General features: G+C 50.6%; 1 protein-coding gene across 1 annotated transcript; it reads right to left on the bottom strand.

The window, feature by feature from the left end:
* Positions 1-3,547: 3,547 nt before the first annotated feature.
* On the bottom strand, positions 3,548-9,947 carry LOC144166981 (uncharacterized). Its single transcript, XM_077696405.1, has 2 exons — positions 9,625-9,947; positions 3,548-3,720 (listed from the first exon to the last, which is right to left on the bottom strand). Exons 1-2 carry the CDS (start codon positions 9,882-9,884, stop codon positions 3,615-3,617), a joined length of 366 nt encoding a protein of 121 aa, XP_077552531.1. The 5' UTR covers positions 9,885-9,947; the 3' UTR covers positions 3,548-3,614.
* Between the last annotated feature and the right edge of the window lie 17,556 nt (positions 9,948-27,503).

The raw sequence follows: 27,503 nt of genomic DNA, 5'->3' as shown, positions 1-27,503 counted from the left end.
ACGACCGAACGACAACCCGACCGATCGACAATGAACTGTCGTGCGGCACCGACGGAGCCTCCTCCCTCAAAGTCTTCAGAGAAGCTTTGCAACAAACCGTTTAGTTTTTTTAGTGTCGGTTCGGCTGTAATTGAAGATATGTTTTTCTTAACTTTAGATGTGTCGGCACGTGGTAGCGGCAACGAGCAATATACAGCGTTATGGTCACTGATTTCGTCCAGTATGTTTGTTTTAGCAAGCTGTGGGTGATTTGGGAGTACAACATCTAGTATGCGGCCGCCGCGCGTCGGTTCATGTACGCGTTGTTCGAGATTATGATAATGAAGTAAGCGCACAAACCTTAGTTCATGGCGATTACGTTGAGCACGAACGGTTAGGGGGCCCAGTCAATATTAGGATAATTAAAGTCACCGGCAAGAATTAATAGACAACTTTGGAACTTGAGGAAAATGGTATCAATCGAATCGTTAAGAATGTCTACGAAATCCTGCCGGTATCAGGTGGTCGGCAGCAGGCACCGATGACGCAGTGAACATGTTCAAAATAGGAAGAAACCCAAACGATTTCAAGAGGGCAGGAAATGGATATAATTGATGGGTGATAACTAGATTTCACGCCGATTATAACTACTCCCCCTCGACAGCCCGCTCTATCTATGCAGACGAGCGCAAATGACGGTGAGTCAGTGTTTGGAACACTGTTTGGAACCAGATAGCCATGTCTCGGTGCCTACAAGTATATCAGAAGACACATGAACAAAATAGCGTTTAGGGCGTCAATTTTGTTATGCTTGCTACGAAAATTTGCAACGAGCAAGGATACCGGTTTGCTTGACTTAGTTTTTTAAAGTGGCCCTTTAGAGGGTCATTGTGGAGAGGGCGCTTTCGTTGAGGCTACCTTGACAACGCAGTCGTTTGCAGCATCATAACAAAAAGTGGAGTTGCGCATGTGCAGTTTGTTAAAGCGCATGGTGTATTTCTCGGTGCTTTTTCGGTTAAATTTCACGTAATTGCGCAGCTTTTCCCGGGCTAGCGGCAATTTGGGTGAAAAGTCTTCTTCCAGCCAGACTTTGGGCGTCTCAAGATTTTTCAACTTTCAGGCGTTACTCAGGGCAGAGTCCTTCAAGAAGCATTGAAGGACTCGGGTCAGGGCTTCCAGTTTTAATTTAAAGTTCAGAACTTTAACAGTAATGGAATGGTGAAAGTTGGGTCGGGGTTTCCATAGTCTATGGACTCTCTAAATGTCTCCAGCTTCGATTTCAATGTGGGTTGAAAAAAAATATTTGATAACACGTTCCGATTCTGCGTAGCCTTCATTTCCTTCTTCAGGAAGGCCTTTAATAATAAGGTTGTTACGCCTCATACGGTTGTTCATGTCATCAATGATATCCGAAAGACCTTAATTTGTCTTACAAACGTTCGCCTTAACTTCCTGCACGGAATCAGCCCCTACGTCAAAAGTTTTTTGGAATTGCGACACATTGTTCACAGTTTTTTCGACATCCGTCAAACGAGACTGAATGCTGCTGATTTGCTATTTCATTGCGTTCAAATTAGTTGTCCTTTCTTCATGGCAGTTCTTCAACAAAGAACTTTCTCGATCTTAGGCCCTTGGTTGGGTTCAACGTCACCTGCACAAAGCAGGAGCACACCTGCACAAGCATGCGGACAGCAGTTGTCGAGGGCCTCAGACCTAGAACGCTGATCAAATTCATACCGGCGGCAAAACGGCTTTGAGAGAGGCACTGTAGCGAACGAAAGGCAAAAACCCTGCCGATGCGCGCCTGATAGGTGCACACGTCGACACCCATGGGAACAAAATGGGGATAAGCGGCTACAGAATGTGTAGCCCCCCCCCCCCTATGTAATAGCCCCGCACTGCGGCGTTTAGGGGTATTGTGAATAAATAAAATAAATAAATATAAGAATTGAGTGGAAAATGTTCTACCTAGAAAGGCAGACAGCGGTTACACAGCTGCCACTTGTGGCCGCGATTCGTCGGAGAGGGGGGGGGGGGGGTTATAGTTTCCTGGTGCCGCGTGGCGCCAGAAGATCAGACACGCCCTGATTTTTCATGCTGCTAGGCTGGATGGGATGAATTGTCGATGTATTCCGTCGGTAATCAGCGGCCAGGCGGCCGGCAGCAGTCGGCACGAGGCAAGGCTCTTCTTGCTAGAAAGGCAGAATACAGCGGTTACACAGCTGCCACTTGTGGCCGCGAATCCTCTGATATTACGCCTAAAAATGGCACTATACGTCTCCTTGGTTTGAAACTTGGAAGCTGTAAGAGCCCCCGCAGCTTGATTCGGCATCTCTGCACAATTTGGCCTGCAACGATTCACCTCGTCACTCGAATATCCAACAAATACGGCGGTGCTCAACAAGCCTCATGCCAAGTAATAGCAAGAGCAGTGGCTCATGGCAGCATTACTTATGGGTTCACTATTTACTACCTAAGCCCTGGACATCTGCAAGACTTAGAAATCCTCAACCGATCCCTGATCCGTACTATTACAGGTCTCCCGCGCCACACTCGGATTGACCTTTTTGAACAGGCCGCACATCTTCCTCCGTTCCAAACATTATGTGACAAAACGGTCTCACGTTTTCAGAAAAATCTAGAGTGCTCTTTGCAAGGGACAGCAGTTTCCAGCCACTCTTTTAAACATCGTTTAAACACGCTTCCAGCCGCTCTTTTATGCTCTAGAGCCGGCTTCACCTCTATGCAGGCGTGAATTGGTGGGAAGGCATTTTACCGAGCAGGTTTATATCCCACTATGAAAGCACCATATATTCTTCTGTATAGCCAGGAATTTTAAAATGCGACAAAAGTAGGGAATCTCACGGTGCGGTGCGCATCGCTGTTTTGTGTTGCAGCAGTCTGGTGGTCTGACTGCCCGTGCACATTTTTCTTATTACGCGGGATTTTTGTCAAACGGGGAAGTGGGTGACTTCTCCCTCAGATCGGCCACGTAACGCACGAAAACGTACCATTCCAGTGAACGATACTGCAGAGCAGAGTTTAGAATTAAAATAATGTGGGCGTCTCACGGTCCGATGCCACCTGGTTGCTGTCCTCCGTGGTCCAGCGGCTAGGGTAGGTGTATCACACAGACACAGGAGACGGGGGCGGGAGCACACAGCCCCATATTTGTTCTCTAGCTAAAACAATTTTAGTTCTTTCCAGTTTTATTCTTCCAGTTGGCTGCAGGAAGTATGCTCAATCGTAAATTACAAACAAACGTGTTTTGTTTCATGGGCTCTCTCTACTGCGCCCAGCTTCGCTGATCATCGTTTTTCCCGGATTCGGCGGGCTTTTTTTCGTCCTTCCCTTGATTGCTTGATATTCTGACACACATTTCAAAATGGAGGGATTCCAGAATTGGGGTCAAATTGTACTTTTTTAGGGAATACTCAGTATGCGTTGTACGGGTTGGCACATCCGAATGCTATCTTTTGTATACACATATGCACGACTCAGGCAACGCATTGTTGCATGTATGTGAAAAAAGTTAACGCTTATTGCAATAGAGGTGAATGTAGCCCTTTCTTTAATGTTAGCGTCAACGTAAACATGTGGACACCGGAGAGCGATGATTCAGGCGCCAAGCCCTGCTAGGCCGAGGTGTGGTCCAGGCAGCGGGCCTCAAAGTGCGAGCAGTCTCCGTGCTCGAGGCCGGCCGCGATGCCCGAGGCAAGCACGTGCCAGCCGGAGAAGAGCCTGCATGCACATCGACCAAAAAGCCGGAGCTGAAATCACGCAGAGACTTTCATTCTAATACATTTATACAATAATATAAATCTGAGAAACTAGAGGGAAATCCGGCGCCAGTGCCCAGGCAAGCCGCGTTTCGCGGCCGGGCGTTTCAGGAAAAAAAATGTTACCCTTTTTTTTAATTTGGTCTTCAGTAACGACAAAAAGCCATGTCGATAGCCAAGCCAAGCAGGAGAGTAACTCTATTGTTGAATAAAATTCTTGCGCTAAAAAGGGGGACACGGACGGAGTGGGGACAGACACACGGCGCACGGCACGGGGGACGCACTTCGTCCGTGTCCCCCTTTTTAGCGCAATCATTTTATTCAACAATGGAGTACCAACGTGCCCAGGACGCTACACTTATTAAGTATTAAGGAGAGTAACGTGGCTCGCTGCTATGGCGGCACTCACGACGGCACGCGAATACACCGACGGATTTCAGCACATAATAGCAGAGTCCTTCAATGCATTGGAAACGGTATTAAGGGACTCTGATGATAGTATGGAAACTCCATGGCCATTAAGGGACATTTGTAGTTGCGTGATACAGCATTCAACACTTCCTTTCTCTCTATTTGAAAGCAGCGAAAGGAGCGCACCCAATTTCTTCAAAACACGCTTCGATTAGGGACAGAATTCTCAGTTTTGTCTGTTGATGTTCGTTTCAAAGTGTCCATTTAGAGCGAGCCCTGGTTGGCTGAAAACGGAACACCCGGATGTGACGCAGAAAGAGAATGGCGAGGCGTCGGTTTCTGTGCATGTCATTGGTCAGAAACCTGGGAAGTGCAACGGCGTCACGATTAAAAGACACGCAACTCAGAAGTCCACCCCAGGTGGTTTCTTCTTTTGCCCTTCTGTACACCTCGTTCCTGCGGTCACTGGAGGCTTTAAATTTTTATTTTGTGTTTGCGGCCAGCGTTCGATATGCATTACTTGAAGTCAATGGCGCACACACAGTACTTTATTTCCGGAAGGTCCACGCCACGAAAAGAGGGAGAGGAGAACCAGATAGGGCAAAGTGTGAAAACAAAAAAGTGAAAAAAATGACCCACACGGAAACGAATTTCACAAGAAATGCGTCAATGTGCCAGCGCCGCCGCATGGCCAAGACGCGCGGGAATCGAGTCACTGTACGCCGGGAAGCGCCACTTGACGGAAGCTATACGAACCGATAAAAGGGTTTCTGCAGCTGTAACTGCATGTTAAGGGCCCCTGGGACGCCGAGTTTCTTCGCTGATCCGTGGTTTGGAACTCGATCTGCGTCCTTTGATGATCCCATTTGAAAGAAGCTGACGCGTGAGGCCATGTCATACAGGCGGCGTCGGCCGTTCCCACTTACCAGTTCCGGTAGATGCGAGAGTGTGGCTACGTTGCCTACAAACCCAGCCGATATCTCACTTACAGATACGATATCTCAATACAGCGCCGCAGAAACAAAGAGGCACACCGGGCGAGCGATGCCTCTCTGTTTTCGTTTATGCTGCGCTGTACTGAGATGAATCACCAGCTCGCCCAACGCCACACTGCGGTCTCTCGCGCCTTACTTCGAACTCCTCTACAAGCTCATTTTTCTCGCGCATGGGGTTGCGCCGGACAGTTTTCGGCGACCACCGAACGGCCTGATTGCCTCGACATCAGCTGTTTCTACGGCTCCTGTGACGTCACCTGCTTCGTACCTCAGCCCCAGCGAGTGTGCATGGTGCACAGTGCACTCGTGAACGAATCTCGCTAACAGCACGCAGTACGCTGGATTATACTTCCGGATTGTGCGCAGTGCGGACGCAGGGTGGCGGCTTCGGCGAGCCTTTCGGCCGCACGGTAAGGGCAACTTTTGATAACAGTGCAAGCGAGGAACATCAAGTCATTTTGCCCCATCTGCCGTCTGGATCATCGGCACTCCACGCTATTAAAGACGATAGTCTTTCTTGGGCTACTTGAATGCGGACATTTTGGTCTGTCCGTATGTCTGCCCCTCGATTCGGCCACCCGACCGGAGTAAATGCAGAGATTGAACAATACGCTTATACACCCCCAGTCATTTCTAAGCATACAATGCCATGATTTGAAGCGCAACAAAAGCACGCGGACGAAGAACAGAGTAGACGAGACCTGTCTCGTCTACTCTGTTCTTCGTCCGCGTGCTTTTGTTGCGCTTCAAATCAGGGCATCTATTCACCAACTAGCCCAGCAAGAAGTTCTTCTCAGCTAAGCATACAAGTCCGGCGGCAGTGCTTACTTGTCAATATTATTGAGCCAAAACAAAATATTACAAATATCTCACTCAAAACATCAATAAACATGAGACATTTTCAGTGTTTTCTTTTTAAACATGCATGGACGGAATAGAAACAGGCTCCAATCCACGCTGTGAAAGTGGTTGACTGACAGCCACAACGATTACTCATGCGACGCCACTTGAAATCACACGCGTGGCTCTACAAAGAGTGAAACCAGAGACGACGGAACGCAGCAGCGACGGTCAAAATAAGGCGGAGAGGAGCGTCTGGCGAATGCTGGGGAAGAGGGCGGCACGCGCGGCTATCTCTCTCACTGACTCCCTTTCCTCTTGTTTCATGCGCGGCCACCAAGGAGCACCCTCCCCCACTTGTTCAGGTGGTCAGGTCGCCGCTAATGCTAACCACGTGAACGCCGTTATCATACATCGTACCGTTTGCACTCCACAGGAGGGCTTTGAATGAGCGCAGGTGGTAGACCCGCAACTGCGCTCGTTGAGTGCACCGTCTGTCCCGCTGTCTAGTCGTGTGGGCGTAGCTGAGGTGGTAAGACGACGGGCTGCCTCTCCGTTAGTTGCTCCATTCGGGTCCAGGTTTGATTCCTGGCGGTGCCAGTAATTTCTTTTATTTGTTCGCGAGAGCTTTCTGTTGATGCTCACGGTCGTGACAGAACCCTTAATTGATTGATTGATTTTGACCCCCTGGGGATCTTTGACGTGCGCCGAAATCTCGTACGCACGGGCGTTTTTGCTTTTCGCCTCCACCAGAAAAGCGGCTGCCGGGGCCGGGAATCGCACCCCCGTCCTCGCACTCAGCAGCGCAACGCCTTAGCCACTGAGCCACCGCGGTGGGTGCGGCAAAACCCTTGACAGGTATAGGTATACTGCTTCGCAGTAAACTATAAAAGCAGGAACCCGCTGTGCGCTTGACGCCGTTCTAAGAAGTCAAACGGCAACAGTAAAAAAATGTTTCAATGACTGGCCTGTCAATGCGCGTGGAGTAAAGGCGTTGAGAGAGAGAGAAAGAGGGGGAGAAACTATTTTGAAAACCATCTGCAAAAGACAGCCTGGCTTCTTGCTTGGGTTACAGGGCCTCGTCTATAGCCCTGGCGTGTTTTTAATGTAGTTCAAAGCGTGGTCCAATAGAGCTCTTCATAGGGTGTGACCCATGCCTCCCAGCAAGGAGGGCATTTTGTGGCAGGAACTGGCTGCAGGGAATTTCTCGGGGTGGTTTGCATGTTTGGCCATGTCCAGAGGGTGTGTTCATTGTTGGTGTATTGGCCGTAGTGTGAACATTTTGGTGCGCCTGGAAGCCCGTCTATGTAGTGTTGTATACGTTGCGTTGGTAGCGTGCCGGTTTGTGCTCGTCGAATGAGGACAGCATCAGGGCGGGCGAATTTTCTGGTGTAGGGGAGGGTGGTTCTGGGATCTCTGACGTCCCGTAAGTATACTTTCTACGACTGTGATTCGAGTACTTTCTCGGAGGTGCTTTTTTGGGTCACAGAAGCGAGGCCAGGGTATTGCGGTGCCCGGACTAAGGGGAGCCATGCAAGCACAGCCACACGTGGGGATGAACCAGTGGATCCGCAGAAGCAAACCAATTCAGCACTGAGTTACCCGCCGGGAACAGCCTGCAAAAACGAATGCTGTCAGCCTGTGCTCCTTTCGCCTGCACTGCTGCTGCACAATGGTGCTGGAAGCGTCCGTTTCAGGCTTTCATCCTCCCGGTGGTGGTCAGGTGGTCACCGGGCAGTCGACGCAGGAGCAGAAAGGTTCTCCAGGAAAGTTGTTGCTGGGCAGTCGTGCAAGCACAGCCACACGTGAGGATTAACCAGTGGACCCGCAGCAGCAAACTAATTCTGCGCTGAGTTAACCGCCGGAAACAGCCTGCAAAAACTAATTATGTCAGCCTGTGCTCCTTTCGCCTGAACTGATGGTGCCAATGCTACTGGAAGCGTCTGTTTCAGGCTTTTATCCTCCCGTATGTGGTGAGGTGGTCAGCGGGAAGTCGACGCAGACGCAAGAAGGTTCTCCAGGAGAGTTTTTGCTGGGCTGGCGTGAAAGCACAGCCACACGTGGCGGTGAACCAGTGGACCCGCAGCAGCAAACTAATTCTGTGATGAGTTAACCGCCGGTAACAGCCTGCAAAAATGAATGCTGTCAGCCTGTGCTCTTTTCGCCTGAACGGCTGCTGCACAATGGTGCTGGAAGAGTCCGTTTCAGGCTTTTATCCTCCCGTATGTGGTCAGGTGGTCAGCGGGAAGTAGACGCAGACGGCCTCTAACGCAACTACGTGCAACTACGACGGCCTCTAATGCAACTACAAAGCAGTAAAAAGGAGGGGGAACGCAGATGTATGTTTCTGAACGTGCAACAGGGGGATAGCCAATGCGAAATTTCGAGTGTAAATTCGAAATTCCAGAGATTGTATTCTTTGAAATTGAGGCGTTTTCCCAGCTTTGAGCTCTAGACGCTCGATTTCACAGTCACTTGAGCCATTCGAACAGAAAAAGTTGCTCTTCACAGGCATTTTGAACGCCCAGTTGTGTATGCGTTCGCGCGCACTTTGCGTACTTTATTGTGGGCTGTTTTGTAGAGGATGCAAGCAGCATTCCCTCTTGGTTTACGTGAAAGAAAGCCCGATGCAGAAAGTGCCGCAGCCTATGGTCGGCGATATTTCTCTGCTGCATCTCCTTACACGCTTGGCTTGGGACGCTAAATGGCCCATGAAAACAAAGCCCGGTGCTTGCCTTATTTACAAGAACTAGCCCTTGTTAACTTGCTCAACGCTGTAATGGCCTCAAGGACGTTGCTTTCACAACAAAAGATAAGAAACAAACAAAAGCTTTCCATTTTTTTGCTTCACTAGGGTGACGAAGTGGTCTATTAGTTCTGCGTTATTGTTGACTGCGCTTTGCATTACATTTGGTACACCAAGTATACACTCGAACGAACTGGACGTCACGAGTGCAAACTACAGCTGATTTATTTACGACAATATTTACTTGGGGAAAAACACGTACAAAGGGTTACGTGATACAAATGGAAATGGGAAAGTAAAAAAAAAGGGTTGTTTGAAATGTGAAATGCTTCCCAGATTTCGCGTGCGGCGATTTTGCCGATGCTGGACTTTTTTCAACCGGCGGGGTGCACTTCCCTTTATTTCCAGTGCAGCCCATTGTGTATTTAAGCATTGTTCCAGGGCGACAAAACGACTGAGTGCAAAAGCGACTGGTACATTTTCCCTAATATCTGACGGGATTGTTTAAATTTGACTTGAATTTGACTTTGACTTTGTTTAAATTTTATTGAAAAAAGTAGTATTCTGAATGAACAAAAATTGTAATAATTATTTATGGTCACTTTAAATTACAAAGCATTTTGTTTTTCGCACTTCAATTATTCAAATTTTCACCGGTTCTGTGCATGAATTGGTGGAATCAGAAATGAAGCGCAACGAAATAAATTTGCCCGAACCCGAACGGTAAGCGAACCGGAATTTTTATCGGTTCGACACGCCAGAGAGTTATAGCAGGGCAGAGAACGGGTACAGGTGCGGTGCCCGGTGTACCGACGCTACTGCGCGTGCGCACAGTCGGAAAAGCTAGTTGTGCGCATGCGCAAGTGTACCTCACCGGAAGAAAGGCTGGAGGATGCCGAGGACGGGCAGGCTGCGCACCGTGTGGCGGAACCAGATGCAAGAGCCGTACGCCATGCACAGCTCCTGCCACTCCTGGTGCCGGCTCCGCTCAGCCTCTTCTTGCTCCGAACGGCCGCCTGCAGCGAAGCAACGGGCGCCGCTCGCAAACGCCCAGTGACTGGCAGCGGCAGGTCCGCTCGCAGAACGTCGTCGCAAGAGGGAAACAAGCAAGCACAGATCAGTGCACCAGAACATGTTCGCTCGCAGTTTCCACCGGAGAAGATGGCGTGACCACACTGAATGGCGACACGAGATAATCAGAGAAGCAGGGCCAACAGAGCGCGCGCCTCCGCTCTGTCCCGGCCGTGCACGTACGTTCGAGTACAGCTGCCTCGCTGGGCGTGGCTGGCGCACCGTATACCTGCAGTCCGAAGTTCGACGAAAACTCGTCTGGCGAGGAAATAACATTGCCGGTAACAAGCTGACACAAGCCAAAAAACGAGAAAAAGAATGGGTAAAAACAAAATGGGACCCGTACGGGCCCCGAAACGTCATTTGTTTTTATATATTGTTCTTTTTTTAACTTTTTTGGTCAGTGTCAGTTTGTTACCGGCACCGTACCTATGATATCACGTGACTTCCGAACCAGGACGTCGCAGGACGGGCTTTCATTTGTCCCCCGCCGGCACCCTTTTTCCCGGAGGAACCCTTTTCCATAAGCCGTGAACAGACGAGCAGACTATTTTTGCAAGGAGTCGGCTGAAAGATTCCGTCGGCATTGGTGGGATCAGGAGTCCCTACTCACGTGGCCACGATGGCAGATATACGAGTTGTCTTCGCGGGAGTCTGCTCAAAGATTTTGTCAGCGCTGGTTGTAGAGGAGCGATTCTCCCCGCGGCCAGTAAAACAGATATCGGAGCCTGGGACCCTCCGGCTTGAGCAAGCAAACGGAGTCATTGTCTTCCCGCGAGCGAGAGTCGTGTTTCTTGTATATCCCTTGTACTTACCAGGCATTACAGCCTCAGCTTTGTTGCTGGAGCCGGAGTCCGCCTACCGTGCGCGAGTACTCGAACCCGTGAGTGACTCTTTGGATTCCGCTGCGGCTAGTTCTACAGCTGATAGTGCTTACCCCGCGGAGATAGTCAGGGTCCCCCCTTAGCCCGTACGCTGGCCCACAGCCCACGACATGATGACTGATAAAACAACAGTGATAAACAACGACTGATAAAGAATCAGCCTGCTATAACGGGCATCGAATGTACGCACTCAGACGCGGAACTGGTAAAGACATTAGCACCATGAATGACATAATCAAATACCGAAAATATACTTCGCAGATTCGTACTATCGCAACATTGGGCGAGAGAGCAGTACTCAACAAATAGCTTTGTTCGCGAAGGTCCAAGGGCAAACTGAACCGATCTAATGAACTGTAAGGGATACAATGGGGCTTAATAGTCCGCACTGCGCAAAATCCTGGAAATGCCAACCAAGAAATGTTACATCTACAACGCTAGCATTGACACCGTAGAGCAAATTGAAACTCGAGACGAGCGCCCCAACCGTACTAACAATGCCGCCTCTCCTGCCTTATCATAGGACAACGAGGGGAGTGGCCATCTTTGTTCATCGTTTTCTTCACCTAACATTTCCATTCTTTTTTGCAATGTAAGAAGTGTACTTAACAAACATGAGTCGTTGTCATCGGCGATTGACACATGTTCCGCCCACATTATTGCGCTAACAGAAACTTGGCTTTCCACACATGTGCGCGACACGGAAATTTTTTGCAATGCCTCTCACTTTTCCATTTATCGTTGCGACCGTACTGAACGTCGAGGCGGAGGCGTTCTTTTAGCCATATCAAAAGATATTCCATCCAAGTGCGTACATATTAACAGTCATTTAGAAATAATTTGGGCCTCAATGACGCTTCACCATCAAAATATAGTCTTCGGTGTTTGCTATCGACCGCCTTCTTCCTCAATTACGTTTATGAATGAGCTACATGACGCAATCAACGCAATTTCTACACGCTATCCTTCCTCGTGCCTTTTTCTTCTGGGTGACTTTAACTTTCCTAACATTTGTTGGAGTACGCAACCGCCTCACTTATCGCCATTTTCGACTGAAGCAAGTAATTTTTTAGATTTGTGCTCTGTATTTTCTTTAAGCCAATTGATAACACAACCGACTAGAACGCTAAATAACACAGCAAGTACATTAGACCTTATCTTAACGAACCGACCTGATTTTGCTTCATCTGTCACTTATTCCCCTGGATTGAGTGATCATTTGTTGTTGACGTTTCACATTAAGGCAATCCCCCCAAGAAAAGCAAAAGACAAAAAATATATTCGTGACTACAAGAACGCTAACTTCGAAGCTATTAACAACGAACTGTCAGTCTTTACCGACTCATTCTTGCTGCACTTTGATGACCGGTCTGTTCAATGTAATTGGGATTTATTCTCGAGTAAAATTCACCAACTAATGGATAAATATATTCCGAATCGTGTAGTTACATCTTATCCCCACGCACCATGGTACAACTCGTATATCAAGCGCCTCTCTAACCGTAAGAAGCGCTTTTACCGATTAGCCAAAAAGTCCCCCACTAGTTCCCGCTGGGATACTTATCGCGTCGCTTCTGATGCTTACGTCCATGCAGTAAAATATGCTAAAAAATCTTTCTTATCTACAGTACTGCCATCTATGCTAAAGACTAACATTAAGAAATTTTGGCGCGTCATTAATCCACCCGCTCATGATGATATTGGCCTCGAGGACGACTTTAACAATCCAGTGCCTTCTAATATGTGTGCGTCTATCTTAAACGGCACTTTCGTAAAAAACTTTTCCAACACTACTGTCGATAAGTTTCCGGCCGTCCAACATTTCGAATATATTGCCATGTCTCCAGTGATTGTCGATGTTCTTGGCATTTCCAAATTAATTGACGGTTTACAGAATCATTCATCCCCTGGTTTTGACCTAATTACTGCAAAGTTTCTGAAAAATACAAATGCTTATTGTTCTATACTACTAACAAAAATTTTCCAACAATCACTAAATACATTTACGTTACCCGCCGCGTGGAAAATCGGGAAGGTGGTTCCTCTGTACAAAACTGGAAATAAATGTGATCCCTCTAATTACCGCCCAATTTCACTCACCAGCACATGTTGTAAAATGCTCGAACATGTTATTTTTTCTAATCTGGTTAAATTTCTTGAATCTAACTCATTTTTCACGTCGGCACAGCACGGCTTCCGGAAATCATACTCTTGTGAAACTCAACTGGTAACATTTACACACAGTCTTCACCGTATTCTTGATCGTTCGTCGAATGCAGATTGTATTTTTTTGGACTTTAGCAAGGCTTTTGACAAGGTCTCTCATAAACTCCTGCTTCACAAACTACGCCAACTAAATATAGATGATAATCTTCTAAAATGGATTGAATGTTTTCTTACTAATCGTTCGCAATTCGTTGCAGCAACCGGCTACAACTCACCCCTACGAGACGTACACTCAGGTGTACCTCAGGGGTCAGTGTTGGGGCCGCTGTTATTCTTAATTTACATTAACGATCTCTCCTCCCTGGTAACTTCTAAAATCCATCTTTTTGCTGATGATTGTGTCATTTTCCGAGAAATCAACACCGACAACGATTGCGCAATTCTTCAGTCTGATCTTACTAGTATCGCTAACTGGTGTCATGAATGGCGAATGGAGCTCAACACTAAGAAATCTAAAGTCCTACGTGTATCTCGTACAAACACCACTCCGTCTCTTTATTTTCTTAATAATTCCGCTCTAGAATTGGTGTTCTCTTATAAGTACCTTGGCGTTCACATCACATCAAACTTGTCCTGGGCCCTTCACGTCGAATACGTTATTAACAATGCTAACCGTATGCTGGGATATATAAGGCGAAACTTTTTTAACGCCCCGTCCGAACTTAAACTGTTGCTTTTTACAACACTAGTACGTTCAAAATTAGAGTACGCCGCGCCGATATGGGATACCACTCACGAAATGCTAACAACTGCACTTGAACTTGTACAGAACAATGCAATTCGCTTCATTCTCTCCAATTATAACCGAGGTGCAAGCATTACAGCAATGAGAAATACACTTGGCCTACCTACGTTGTCTTCTCGTCGAAAGCTTTTTCGTCTAACCCTGTTCCATAAATTGTATCACCACCCGAAACTCTGTAAATTAATTCCACCACCCCCGTACACTTCCCATCGCATTGATCACTCTCACAAAGTTGGTCTTGAATTATGCAACACAAAAACCTTCTGTCATTCATTTCTCCCCCGTACATCCCGCGAATGGAACCACCTTCCCCGTGACATTGTTAATATTAATGATAACCTGAATTTTCGCGAGAATCTAGCTAATATTGTATATTCAGGAACAATCTAATGTTTTTGTTGTTATACTCACTGCACTGTATTATTTTTTTTTTGCTTGTAACCCACTCCCCCTCTGTAATGCCTTTGGCCCTGAGGGGTACAATAAATAAATAAATAAATAAATAAATAAATAAATAAATTCTTATTATATCAGAAGGTTGTTTTAAAAACTTTAGAATTGCAGGCCTATAAGGCCACTTTTTGTTACAGGCAAGTTGTTTACCAGGATGTTAGATAACCGCAGTTGTGACACCCTATATTTCGAACCTGGGAGGGACAGTCTGTATTTAAAAAAAACCGCTCAGGAACGCAATGTTTGGTGTCGGGTTAATTGGTGTAGCATCTTTAGAAAGGGTTGCTCTGGGTACTGTTTGCTAAAGACAAATACCAAGTTGCAGATGACATCTATACGTTCGTTTAGCTCTTAAGATGTACGACGCGATAGCGTTACTTAGGCACCCAGGGGGCGTTTAGAACGATGTTGCTCCATTTATGCTTTAGGATCCGTGCTTCGGGAGCACTGAAGGTCAGCAAAAAGAGAAAGACTGGCAGCAAGAGTCTGTAATCGACATGGCCCAGGCGACACATGCCCTCTGCGGTGCTGTGGCTTGAGACGTGCGCGCGAAAAGCATATAGCGGCTGCGGGGTGTTGGTCAGTTTGAGCAACAAGTGTTTCCAAGTTCCTATTCTTTCATGGTTTCGCGGGACCGTACGTTATCGCTGTTTTATTAGGAGAGAGGCAGAGAGTGAATATCTTTGTTGAGGAGGCAATCGATGGGGCCTTGAAAAAGGGGGTAAAGAGATGGTACGGAGCTCAAGCGTGGAACGTGAAATCTAGGTCACCAGATGCAACCGCTCCTTCCATTTCCCTCTCAATCGGCCCGCGCTGATCTTGAAGTAATGAGCTAATCAAAGCTTCCTACCATGTTGGGATACAAGTGGAATATGTAATGTTTGAGTTCTCCAATACCCATTTGTCGGGCATAGCTAGGTTGCGGAGAAGAGGGTGAGTTTTTCACCGAATTTAGCCCAGTTTGAGTTTAATGTCTCATGTTCTCATCAAACATCTTCTCCAAACATAGATTTGTAGGTAGTACTTGTGCTAATTTATCCTTTACAGAGTTCACAATTTTTTGGCATTGAGATTCCTTGTGGCAGGTAGAAGGATCATGTTCCTCAGCGTAGCACGAGGAGACGTTTTTAACGTTTTTTGGGGAGGGTACTCTGGAAGTCGTGGTCGCAAGGTGTAGGTTCGCGTACCCTTTGGTTCGTGCCTCGTTCTCTTCCAGACACTTGTACCTGGGTGTCCAATTGACATTGTCAACTTTCTTCATGCTGGATGACTGTATTGCGGAAGCGTTCAGGTATTCTGCCCGCAGCCAACAGCCTTTTGTGAGTCCGTAATGATGCTTACTCTTCTATTCGATACTACCACTAGTCTGTTTGCCAAGAGGATGGCTCTAACTTCCGCTTCTTCGTTCATGCAATTAGGACGGTCATGCGGTCACAAAGGTTGTCAGAGTATTTGACAACTGCTGCCCCGTACTTCCCTCCATTCCGCAGTCAGTGTATACCGTGTTCTAATGGTTTTACAACCTTCCTCGAATGAACCTAATCCTGCCATATCGCCTGTAAATATTTGTTTGTATTCATGTTTTTGCTAGGGGAGAGTTTTTATGCGGAGTCGCAGGTTCGGTGACATGTTCACTATGGCATCCAGTCGTTTCTTTTCCGGGGGTGCCTGTCTTCGAACAATGTCCGGTCACTGTCTTGTTTTCGAGTGCTTCAAAGTCTTATAAAGGCTCAATTTCACAACCTTTTTACCAGCGTTATCATCAACAACAGCCTATTAAAATCCACTGGCGGACGGAGGCCTCTCGCTTTGACTTTCACCCGCTGTTGTCCAGCTCTGCCCGAGTACATTCCTTGCCCCCGAATTTTCTTAGTTCGTCCCTCCGTTGAGTGCATGGCCTCCCACTTCCTCTACACCCTCTCTACGTATCCCTTTTGTTGCCCTCGAGGTCCACTCTCAGTTTGTCTCGCCGTAAAAATGGCGAGGTTTAAGGTGCCTTATACGCTGTCCTGATGACGGTCACTGCACGAGCACACCGTTGCCTTCCAGCGTGAAGCATACGCGCCAACAGCATCGGACGCCAGCCTGCAGGAGCTTTGTTCGGGCAGTCAGCGATGCCACGTTAGTTTCGCTCACCGAGAGAGAGAGAGAGAAATAACTTTTATTTACATAAAGGTTTGGGGCGCGATGGGCACGACCCGGGGGGTCGCGACGACTTTAGCCGCTCGAGTGACGAGCTCCTTCTGGAACGGGGGGTCCGAGCAGCCCAACGCCTCCATCCGCTGGTCAGGAGAATTAATTGGAGGGAATGGGTCCTCTGCACAAGCCCACATTTGGTGTTGGACCGTGGCTTTTTCACCGCAGCGGGGACAGAGCGAGGATGGGTAGAGGGAAGGGTGGACAAGATGAAGGACGCTCTGCACGATAGAGAGTGTTTGGAGTTGACGCCAGAGGCGTTCCTCCTCCACAGTGAGGGATGAGTGAGCGGGGGGGAAGCTTGCGGCGGGAGAGGCGGTAATGCTGTGTGACTTCTCGGAATGTGGGGAGACTGTCCCTGGACGATCTGGCTCTATGGAGAGAAGAGTCCACATTGTACGCCCGGGTGACAAGTGCTCGGGCTGCTGTGTGGGCCGTCTCTATCCTTCCAATGCCCGTGTGAACCGGGAACCATTGGAGTTCGAGCGTGTCGGATGGCGAATTTAGACCGAGAATTTTTTGTGCCGGGGCGGAAATGAGCCCTTTGGCAAAGTTGAGCCCTTTGCCCCGCCTTGTGCTTGTTGCCCTCGGGGAGCTTGTTGCGGTCCTTGGCGCTCCGTGCCTGGCGCTCCAGGTGGTCGCTGCGGGTTCCGTGATGGAGTCCAGGGAAATCGGCGGGCCGGTCGTACGGAGCCTTGAGCAATTTTCCTTGCTCCGAGACCAGGGGGGCATGTGGTTGAAAGCGCCTTGGGCAATCCGCGGAGCCCGTGGGGTGAGGGCCCTCGAACACTATACACCGGGGGGTGCACGGGTGGCTATCAGAGGAATTTGTTGTGCCGCAGCTGGAGCATCTCTTGCGCTCTCTGATGTTCGGGCACACATCTTGCCAGTACCCGGCTTGCCAGCACACCGCGCATACCTCCGTCTTGCGGCGAAAGGGCTTGCACCGGTACATCGCTGCCCTGTATCTCTCCCAGAAGGGTACCCGGTGGCCGTCGAACAAGACTTGTACCATGTTACTGTTCAAACGTTTGGCATCAAGGATTGGTAAGTCCGAGATGTAATTACAAATGCTGGTCGCGCACTTGTTCCAGGGTGTCTTTCTCTGGAATATTGATGATGATTCCCATGCTGGTATTTCCTGGAGCGGACACGTGAGCGGCTATTTCATATCGCTAACCGCGAATCACGAGACATTTAATCCCGGCGTATCTGGCGGCATGGTCTCCGGAAGGTGTGCTAATAAGCAGGTCACATGGTGTATCCGGATTTGGTCCTCACGGTTCGGCGTCAGCCAGCGTGGCTTGCGCTATGGACGAGAGTCCTCCTCGAAGGCGCAGGACGATCGGAAGGTGGGAGAGGCGACGCTTCTTGCTTTGCTTTGCTTTGCCGCACGTGCAGAGCTCGAGGTGTTCGTGCCTCCAGTCGACGCACGTGCTTGATCGCGCAAGGCGTGTTGCCGGTGGCGAATCGTAGCCCACCCGGGCTGCTGTAGCTCCTCGGGGTCGATGTCCTCCCCTTCCACGATGCTTTCCATCGCGGGTATAGGCTCGCGCGGCCGCTTGCAGGTGTTGCGCCGGTGGCGATGGCGATTTCCCTAGGCCTGGTAGGCCTAGCGAAGCTGGTGGCGTGGCAGATCGCTGACCGTTGGTGTGGTCCACGGCTGCGATGTTGGTGTCCTCGGTGTCCGTGTGACTTGCCGGTTCTCGCGGTGCACAGAATGGCAACGTCCAAATAAATTAGAGTCCAAAAGCGGAGCCGACGAGAAGTGAGTTCGCATCGTGCGGCCCCCTAGCGGCTGTCCTCGCTCACCGCGAGAGCAATGGGCAAACCACGACACCTATTTAAGAAGACAGGAGCAAAAAAAATTGTTCCATTAGATGCCAATTACTGCTCAAAAAGGAACGAAAGCGTTGAAGTGCTCCGCACTACCTGCCGCCATGTTGTAAACACAGGGACACGCATTCGCCTCAACGTACGCCCGCTGTTTTCCTGAAATTGCGTGCGTTCGGTTTACAGCCGCTAAACGTAAAACCAATATTGCGTACGGCGCATGCGCAGTGCCACCAACGCAAGGAAATAGCGTACGGTGACACTGCGTAGGGCTGAAAACGCTGTACCAAAACTCTCTAATATAAACGCACGCTATTTCAGCAAAGTAGTGTGCATACGCTACCGCCCTTGCGCGCCTTGCGTACATCCCTGTGTTTACAACATGGCAGTAAGTAGAGCTGAGCACCTCAACGATTTCGCTCTCCTGCGAGAAGTAATGTGCATCTTGTAGAACGAGTTTCATGCTCCTGTCCGCTTGAATAGGTCCTGTGGTTTGCACATTGTCCTCGCGGTGAGAGAAACTGACGCGAAATCGCTGATTGCGCTCCCGAAGATCCTGAGGCCGGCCTCTGAAGCTGTGTGCGTCTGTTCACCCTGGTGCTGTTGACGCATTGGCTTCACGGTGGAATGCGACGGCGTGCTCCCGCGGGTGAACTGTGCTTACTTCGTTAGGGATTAGTTATCACGAGCGACTGCTCAGCCCAGTGTGTGCGGTTTAAAGCGTTTATACAAGTCAAGAGCCCTCCTCCCCCACCAACCGCGTCGCCGCTGGACGCTGCCGCCGGTACTGGACCTTTCATAGCTACACCTTCTACCGTGTGTTCCGTTACCCAGTTCTTACGTAGTGCTGCCTCCTCCTATGATAGACAAGAACATTCCATTAAGCCCGCCGTGCCTCCGACTGAAGACGCGTCGGCCGAAATGGATCTCACTCAGCCGCCAGGAGATGACGCTACAACGCAATCTTCGGAAAACGCCTGGACCACTGTTGGCTCCGCCCGTAAACCCGCTTCCACCGCCCGATCCCGCACCGAACTGATCACTGTCGGCATCCAACTTCCTCCAGGCACCCTTACTCCCAAGCTACCTCTGTACGACTTGCTCACCGCTATTGCCTCCGCTGCACAACTTTCCTCCCAGACAAGTGGAGAAATCACCCTCCAGGCGAAGCCCACTCAGAGCCTTGTGTTTCTGAAAACTCACTCCCCCCTTACCGCTCATCTCCTACTCTCTCTCTTTCACGTTCGGCTTCATGGTAAGACCATCAGCATCAAACCTTATGCTCGCAGCCCTCCCATCTCCTGCCTTGGTGTCATCCATAACGTCGGCGGCCATTTCACTCCTCCTCAGATTATGCAGGAACTAGAGTCGTATACCACCGATATTCTTGCTGCACGCATGATGGGTAGCACCCAATCAGTTCTCATTACTTTTGCTGGCACCGTAATCCCCCGCTTCGTATATTTCAAACGTGTTGCTTTTCGGTGTCGCCCCCACAAGCCTAAACCTCCCACATGCACCCGCTGTCTCGCTCTGGGACACTGGGCTCACCAGTGCCCGCAGCATTGTGCTCCGGCCAAGTGCCGCCGTTGTGCTGCCCCTCTACCACCTGACCCTTGCACCCACGTATGCTCTCAGCCCTGGTGCATTCATTGCAAGGTGAACACTCACCCCTCTCTTGACCCTACCTGCCCCTTCCTCCTCGAAAAGCAACGCGCATGTGCTAAAGCTGCGTTTGAACGCCGAATAGCTTTGCGCCGGGTCACGCAGGACACCCCTTGCCTACCGTCCGCTAAACCTGCATCTGACTCACCAGTCACATCCCAACCGGGCTCGTACGCTGCTAAACTGAAAGGACCGTCGGTGCCACCGCCCGCTTCCTCCAATGCTACACCCTCACCGTCCTTGAATGAGGAAAACCGTCACTCTTTCGACCTCCGACTCGCGATGCTCGAACGCCAGCTGCGTGAGCAGCAGCGCGTTTCCCAGGAATTGCAACAGCAGATTCAGTCTCTCACCGAAACACTCCAAGCAACCACCACCTGTCTTACCTCCCAACTTGCGCAGCTCAATCAGCACCTTGCCACGTTCACCACAGCTCCCTCTGCAACCCAACTCATGCCTTTGGCATACTTAGTCGAAAGCACGTCCACCGCCCAGCACACTCGATTGGTTCAGCTCGAAACCTCCATCCTCAAAGTTCTTACCGCGCTGAATGCCCAATCCGAGCAACTTAAGTCCTTTGGTTCCATTGCTATTTCTTTACAAGAATCACTCCCCCCGGCTAAGAAAAAGGACCGTCCTTCTACATCCACCGCTACCTAGATGTCCAGTGCTGAGGGTTTGGAGGTGGTGCAGTGGAACTGCCGAAACTTACGCAATAATAAGACGCCTCTCCATCAGTACCTCCTCAACCGCCATTTTCTCCCTCATTTTCTTTTGATACAAGAGACCCGTGCCACTAGTGCCATCCCAGGTTACCGCGCCCATCATGCCGCTACAAGCACGCCGCTAGCATCCATTTATGTGCGTGGCGACATGGTCGTGGAACCACTGGACATACCCTGTACCCTTCTCAAATATTTAGTCGGCGTGGTCTATTATGATCCTTCTTCTAAAATCTCACTGGCCCTTCTCTCTTTCTACAACCCGCCTGTAACTTCCTCTTTATTCAGTGCGCTAGGCAAGTTCCTTCACTCACTTCCGTCCACCACCAATCTAATCCTTGGGGGTGACTTCAATGCACCTCACACTCTTTGGGGCTACCCGCAGACCCTCAAACCTGGCCGCCTTCCCCACTGTCTTGTACAGGAACGCCACCTCACCCTTCTTAATACTCCGGGTTCCCCTACCAGAGCCGGCACTACCTCACAGCGGCCCACGACACCCGACCTTACTTTCTCTCGGGGGCCCCTTTCAGTTCAGTGGCGGGTCACAGCGGAAAACCTCCTCAGCGACCATTTTCTGATTCATCTTTCCATATCCGTTTCCCACATCCCGCGACGTCGCCTCGTCACTCACATTGACTGGGACGCCTTCCGCACGGCTCTGGCCTCCCACTCTTTTGAGTCGTATGAGAACTGGACGTCGGGCATTGCCGCTGCGCTTTCGAGCAGCAGTCGTCGTGCTCGCATCCGTCATCCAATCCAAGACCCTGACCCTCACTTTCTCCGTTTATGGCGCAGGCGTAAACGACTGCAGCGCTCCTTCCGCTCCCAACCCCAAAATACTCAGCTCGCTTCCAGAATCGCTGCTCTACGAGACGAGATTGTTGCCCACTGCGCTTCCCTCGAACATTCTCGATGGAGTGCTCTCTGCGACAATCTTGACTCTGCTTTGCACTCACGATCGACATGGTCTCTTTTTAAATCTCTCCTAGGTACTAAGCCCACGCTTGCTCCCACTTTAGCTAAAGCTCTTGCTCAAGGAACAGCCTCCGATCTCTTCAACCAACTAGCCTCTCTTTATCTCCCGCCCCCTCTTACTCCTAGCTATATGGACTACTCAGGTGAACCTAATTCTGATCTGGACCGCCCTTTCACTCTGCGGGAGCTCGAGGCGGCCCTGGTTGGAAATGCTAAGCGTTCTGCTCCTGGAGAAGACGCCATCACATACACGGCTCTCCGCAACCTCCCCGACAATGCGAAAGAGTTCCTCCTCCAGATTTTTAATCAAGCTTGGGACAGTGGCAGCCTACCTAGCTCCTGGACGTCTTCCCTTATTACCATGATTCCCAAACCTGGAAAACCTCCTTCCATCGCTAACCTTCGGCCTATATCCTTAACGTCATGCGTTGGTAAGACCCTTGAGCGTATGGCTCTGACTCGCCTCTCTGAATTTCTCGAAAAGAGGGACTTCTTCCCTCATACTCTCATCGGATTCCGTCGCCGTGTCGGTGCTCAGGATATGTTTTTGCTTCTCCAGCACACCTTTCTCTCTTCCACCCCCACCCAAATCCACGCTCTGGTGACCGTCGATGTCCGTAAAGCTTTTGACGGTGTGTGCCATGACCATATCCTGGCACAGCTTGCCGCAATGTCCTGCGGCTCCCGCATGTACTCCTATCTCCGCTCCTTCCTCTCTCACCGAGTGGCTCGCTTTCAAGTCGACTCTCATCTGTCCGACACCCACCACATCACTCGAGGCACTCCTCAGGGTGCTGTTCTTTCCCCCACCCTTTTCAATATTGCTATGACTCCTCTGGCTTCCCAACTATCTGAAATCCCTGATCTTCATCACATTTTTTACGCCGACGAAATCACCCTTTGGTGTTCATCTGGCTCTCCGGGCCATGTGCAGAGCACCCTGCAACGTGGCTTGGATCTCATCGACTCTTTTCTCACCGCTGTTGGTCTTTCCCCTGCTCCGGAAAAGTCCGAGCTTCTCCTTCTCAACCGTTCCTCTTACCAGCGTGCCCACAATTCCCTCATCTCTCTCCATATTTCTGGTTCTCCCATTCCTGTTGTCACCAAATGCAAGGTTCTTGGTTTTCCTTTGCATGCAGCCAAGAACATACAAGCCCTACACAGCGCCGTCGCGACCTGCCACTCGGTAACCCACCTTCTACGTCGTGTGGTCACTCGACGGGCGGGTCTTCACGAAGCTAATGCCTGCAGGGTTGCTCACGCCCTCGCGCTCAACAAGTTCTTATACTTTATCCCTTACATCTCCTTCACCAACACTCAACTCAATACCCTTGAGACCGCCTTGGTGGGACTCTACAAAGCAGCACTGAACCTCCCTATCACCACTTCTACAGATAAGCTTTTTGCCACGGGCCTCTTTCATTCCCTTCGCTCTCTCCTCAATCTCCATCGAGATTCCCAGATTTCACGGCTCTCCCTTACCCGTCAAGGTCAATGGTTACTGGTTCAGGCGGGTATATCTCCGATTCCCGTCTCCCCCATTACCCCTCCTGACGCAATTTCGGCGCCCAACCTTCGTATTCTCCCTCTCCCGTCAAACATGTCCCCTGTCCTTCATGCAGGTCGTCGTCATGCGGCCGCGCAGCATCATTCTCCTCTTTTCGCGACCCAGGGAATTGCTTACACAGATGCCTCCTTTGTGGCGCCTCGAGGCTCGTGCGGTTACATTCTGTACCACCCTCACCTTGCTGAAGCAGAAACCCACACTAGCGGCCCGTACCTTCACCCTCCGGAAGCAATGTCTCTTGAGGTTCTCGCCATTGCCCATGCCCTTCAGTCCTTTGCTTCTCTTCCCCCCGTCCCCGAATACACAGTCTTTTCTGACTCTCACGCCGCTATTATACAGATACAAAATCGCTCACTACCTTCTATCCTTCAACAGGAGGTCGAACGAGCGGTCTCCGCTCTACAGCCATCCATCGTTTTCCTCCGTTGGGTCCCTGGACATTGCGGGATTGACGGCAATGAGTTGGCGCATCAACTCGCCCGCGAAACTTTTCACCGGGCACCGTTGATCCCCTGGCCCGGGCCCTCGGAGGACGGTGCGAGGCTCTCCCTTCGCCGTACCATCAAGGAGGTCTACCTTCAGCTCCGTCTTGACAAACGCCTCTACCCGCCTCCTCACCCATCACTCACCGTAACGGAAGCTCGACTCCTCCGGCACATCCAAATGAATGCCCTGATCACTCCCTCCCGCCTTTTCCTCTATCGCTATAGGTCTGACCACTTTATATCTTGCTCCGTGGGTCTGACCCCTCTTGTCCCAACTGCCCCACTGCCTGCGCTGATCTACCTCATTGCTTATTCTACTGCCCGGTGGCTCAGCTATCCGACTCCTATCCCTCTCCATCCCTTTCCATCACCACCTGGACCGACTGGCTCGGCTCTGAAGGAGAAGTAGAACAGCGCAGACTGGTCGCCCAGGCGGCGGACATGCTCGGCCTGTAACTTCGGCCGAATAAAGGTCTTTTCTCTCTCTCTCTCTCTGGCTTGCGCCAGTGAAGCGACTTGTTGTTCGACAGCGCAAATCGCGTGAAGTGAGCGCCATCTCTACGACGGGCAGGAAGGAGAATATCGCATTTTATTGTTGCGCTTAGGCTTCGCAGTGCACGCAGTCACGCCGTTTTGTTGCGTTCGTTCGAAATGCCTTTCTGGACTGTTTTTGAATCTAATAGAATGTATGCGTCAAACACGGTCTCTGCGGGGCGTGTGCGTTTGCCAAAGCAAGTAAGCTCAGGGCTTCAATGCTTCCGCTAGAGAATACACTTACGTAGGAGAATATTCGTATTAGTTTACGCACGTTTTTTCTGGTTTTACCTTCGCTATTAATGAGAAGGCGTTTGATTCCACTGTTTGGGCGTAAAAAATCCCAGGTGCTCGTTCGCGGCCGTATGAGTGAGTCGCTTCTTATTCGGTTCGACAGATGGCACGGTAAGTGCTAACGTGCCGCAATGCACAACCGATGAAACACTGTACTAAAACTACTTTCATGGTTCCCACGTTGCGTGTCGCAAATATTTAAAGTTCAGCGTTCAGCGGGCGCGAAAACAGCAAACACTATATTCTCTACTTTGCGCACGTCTGCGTCGTCACCAGCCTACGTACGCCCACTGCAGGGAAAAAAGCGTCTCCCATATATCTGTAATTATCCCGGTACTGTGCTAACTGCCACCAATTTATCCCCGCAGACTCCTTGATCTCATCTGCCCATCTAACTTTCTGCCGCCCCCTGCCACGCTTGCCTTCTCTAGGGATCCACTCTGTTACCCTTAATGACCAGCGGTGATCTTGCCTTTGCATTACATGCCCTGCCCACGTTCATTTCTTCTTTTTGATTTCTACTTGTAGCAGCAGCTCCGGAGACATCGCGGGATCGAGCGCCGCATCTCGCGCGGCAGCCCGAGCGACATGGTGACCGGCTGCGGCGTCTCGCTGTGTGCTCACAACATGGAACCTGCTTTACCGTGCGACGAACGGTCGTCCAGTCTGAGGCTCCTTTCCCCTCTCGCCCCGACATAGCGCCCTACACACTAATGTGCCCTTAACACGCGTTCGTTTCCTGACCCATTCCACTCTCCTTGTTCCTTGACGTTACGCCTATCCCCTTCCGTTCCATTTCTCGCTGTTCAGCAGATCTGCGTGCTTGGTGAGCGTGGTGAGTCGTTCAGCGCAGCCTAATTGAGAACCAATGGGAGGCGCTCAGTTCATGCTGTGGCACATCTCCGCTGCGAGTTTCTCTGCTGCATTAAGACCCGCCCAAATCGCCGCCTTTGCTTCCCGAAACGGAATTCTCAGATTTGTCCATTCCCTGTCCCTTTGAAAGTGTGCACTGCGACTGGGTCCTGATTGGCTGAAAGGAGAATACCTCGCAAGTGCAATTACGTCATGACTGAAGCGTACGCAAAATGCCCATTTTCGAAATCCGAGTGCGTCCCTGGTTTATGGGTCTATGTGGCTTGGCGCTCAACATGGCTCACCGTCGTCGACTCCTTTGTCGTGGTGGCCGCCGGGAGTGCGCTCGCGGACAGCCACAAGCAGGACGGTGACGACGGTGCTCAGCAGCATCGCGACCAGGAGCCAGGAGAACCAGGCACGTCGTCGGCCGCGGTAACCGCCGCGTTTCCAGCGGAACCCGCCGCCACCCAGCGCGGGAGCGTCTGCAGACTCGTCGCAACGCTCACGGTTCGACCCGCTCACGAAGCGCCGCATGGCTGGATGGCAGTGTGTTAATAATGATGATGGTGGTGCTGGTGCCTGCAGAACGCTACCCGCGCTATCAGGATTATACCTCCCACGCGCGATATCCCGCTCCGAAATAGGTGCAAGCCAGGCTCTCCCGGTGCAGTGCAAAACGTTAATTAAGGGGACTTTGATATGCCGCGCTTTGCCTCCAAACTGACCTAAAGAATATTCTCATTTACGAAAAGAATGCGTAGAATCGGTTCATTCTATAGAGAATTTTTCAGTAAAGAAAAACGGGGCCTTGCAAACATTTTGCCAATGCTGGGGCTCGAACCCATGTTGTTCCCACCAAAACCCCCGGTTCCTCCCCTGGGCCGTAGAATCCGAACAGCAGGATGATTTTAACAGTTGAGTAAAACAACCCAGAAGCAAACCAGTGGGCGGCGTGCGTAAATCGAAGCCTATCCCCCCCCCCCCCCCTCCCTCAAAGAAGTGGCAACCGCAGGGGAGTACCTCTCCTGGGCACCCCGGAGCAGTGGGAGCGCCGGGGGCTGATCAGCATCAGCTCGAGACTCGGGAACACCAGATCTTCTGGGCCAAAAAGGGGCCGCCCACCTCTGTTTTTGTTTTATTTTATTCAGCGGCTCAGTAAAAGTTTCCACAATAACTAACCATCATCATCGAACTATCTGCGCCCAGTGCACAGCGAATGCCTCTCCCAAGAGCTTGCAGTAAAAGTTAGCGCGGAACGAACACCGCAGGAGAGAGAGAGAAAACATTTTTATTGAGCTTCATGTGGCTCAGGAGACGGTTGTGGCCGCTGGCTTGTGCCGCGCGGCGACATCGGCAGCTCTGGTGACCAAGCAGGTTTGCACCTCTAGGTCTGAGCTCCCCAGCGCCTCCTCCCACTGCTCATCAGAGGAAATTAAGGGAAAGGGATCTTTAGGACACCCCCAAAAGATGTGGGGAAGGGTGGCGAGGGCTCCACATGCAGGGCATGAACGGTGGATTCGGTGGAGTATAGCGGGATTGGGGAACGTGTTCGTCTGAAGGAGACGCCACGTGTGTTCTTCGGAATTAGTTAGCTTGACGTGAGCCGGGGGGTACCTACGGCGGTCGAGGCGGTAATGCACGGTTATTTCTGTGTACGTGAGAAGTCTGTCTCTGGCGGATCTGGCCCCGTGATAGGGTTCAAGGCTTGCCCCGGCTCGGATTGTGAGCCCTCGAGCCGTATTGTGGGCAGCCTCATTACCCGCGAGGCCAGCGTGCGCCGGAGTCCAGACAATTTCTACCGGGGAGTCGGGTGGGTGGCGTCTGAGAATTTTGGATGCCTGTGGCGAAACGTGGCCGTTGGCGAAATTTTGAATGGCCGCTTTGGAATCGGAGATTACTATCGAGGGGGTCGGCCTTTGGGAGAGGGCTAAAGCTATTGCCGCCTCCTCCGCCGTGGCGGGATGGGAAGTATTTAAGGTAAGGGAGTCGAGAGGGGGATTGTCAGGGTCGTTAATAACTGCAATGGCGAATGCGGCGCGGTGCCTGTATTCTGCAGCATCCACATAGACCACGTCGGATCGAGCGGAGAGTCGTTTTTGGAGAGCACGTGCTCTCTGATCCCTGCGGCTCGCGTGGTGTACGGGATGCATGTTGCGGGGTATTGGTTTAATTAGAAGCTTTGCTTGGGTTTCAGAAGAGAGGGGAATTTTAGCCTCAGGGCAGTCAATATGACCTATACCTAGTC

The sequence above is a fragment of the Haemaphysalis longicornis genome, unplaced genomic scaffold, assembly GCF_048455015.1.
Source record: "Haemaphysalis longicornis isolate Haplotype H1 unplaced genomic scaffold, Haemaphysalis longicornis Haplotype H1 scaffold_2, whole genome shotgun sequence".
In the NCBI taxonomy this organism is placed as follows: Eukaryota; Metazoa; Arthropoda; class Arachnida; order Ixodida; family Ixodidae; genus Haemaphysalis; species Haemaphysalis longicornis.
This window is presented reverse-complemented; position numbering and strand designations above follow the sequence as displayed.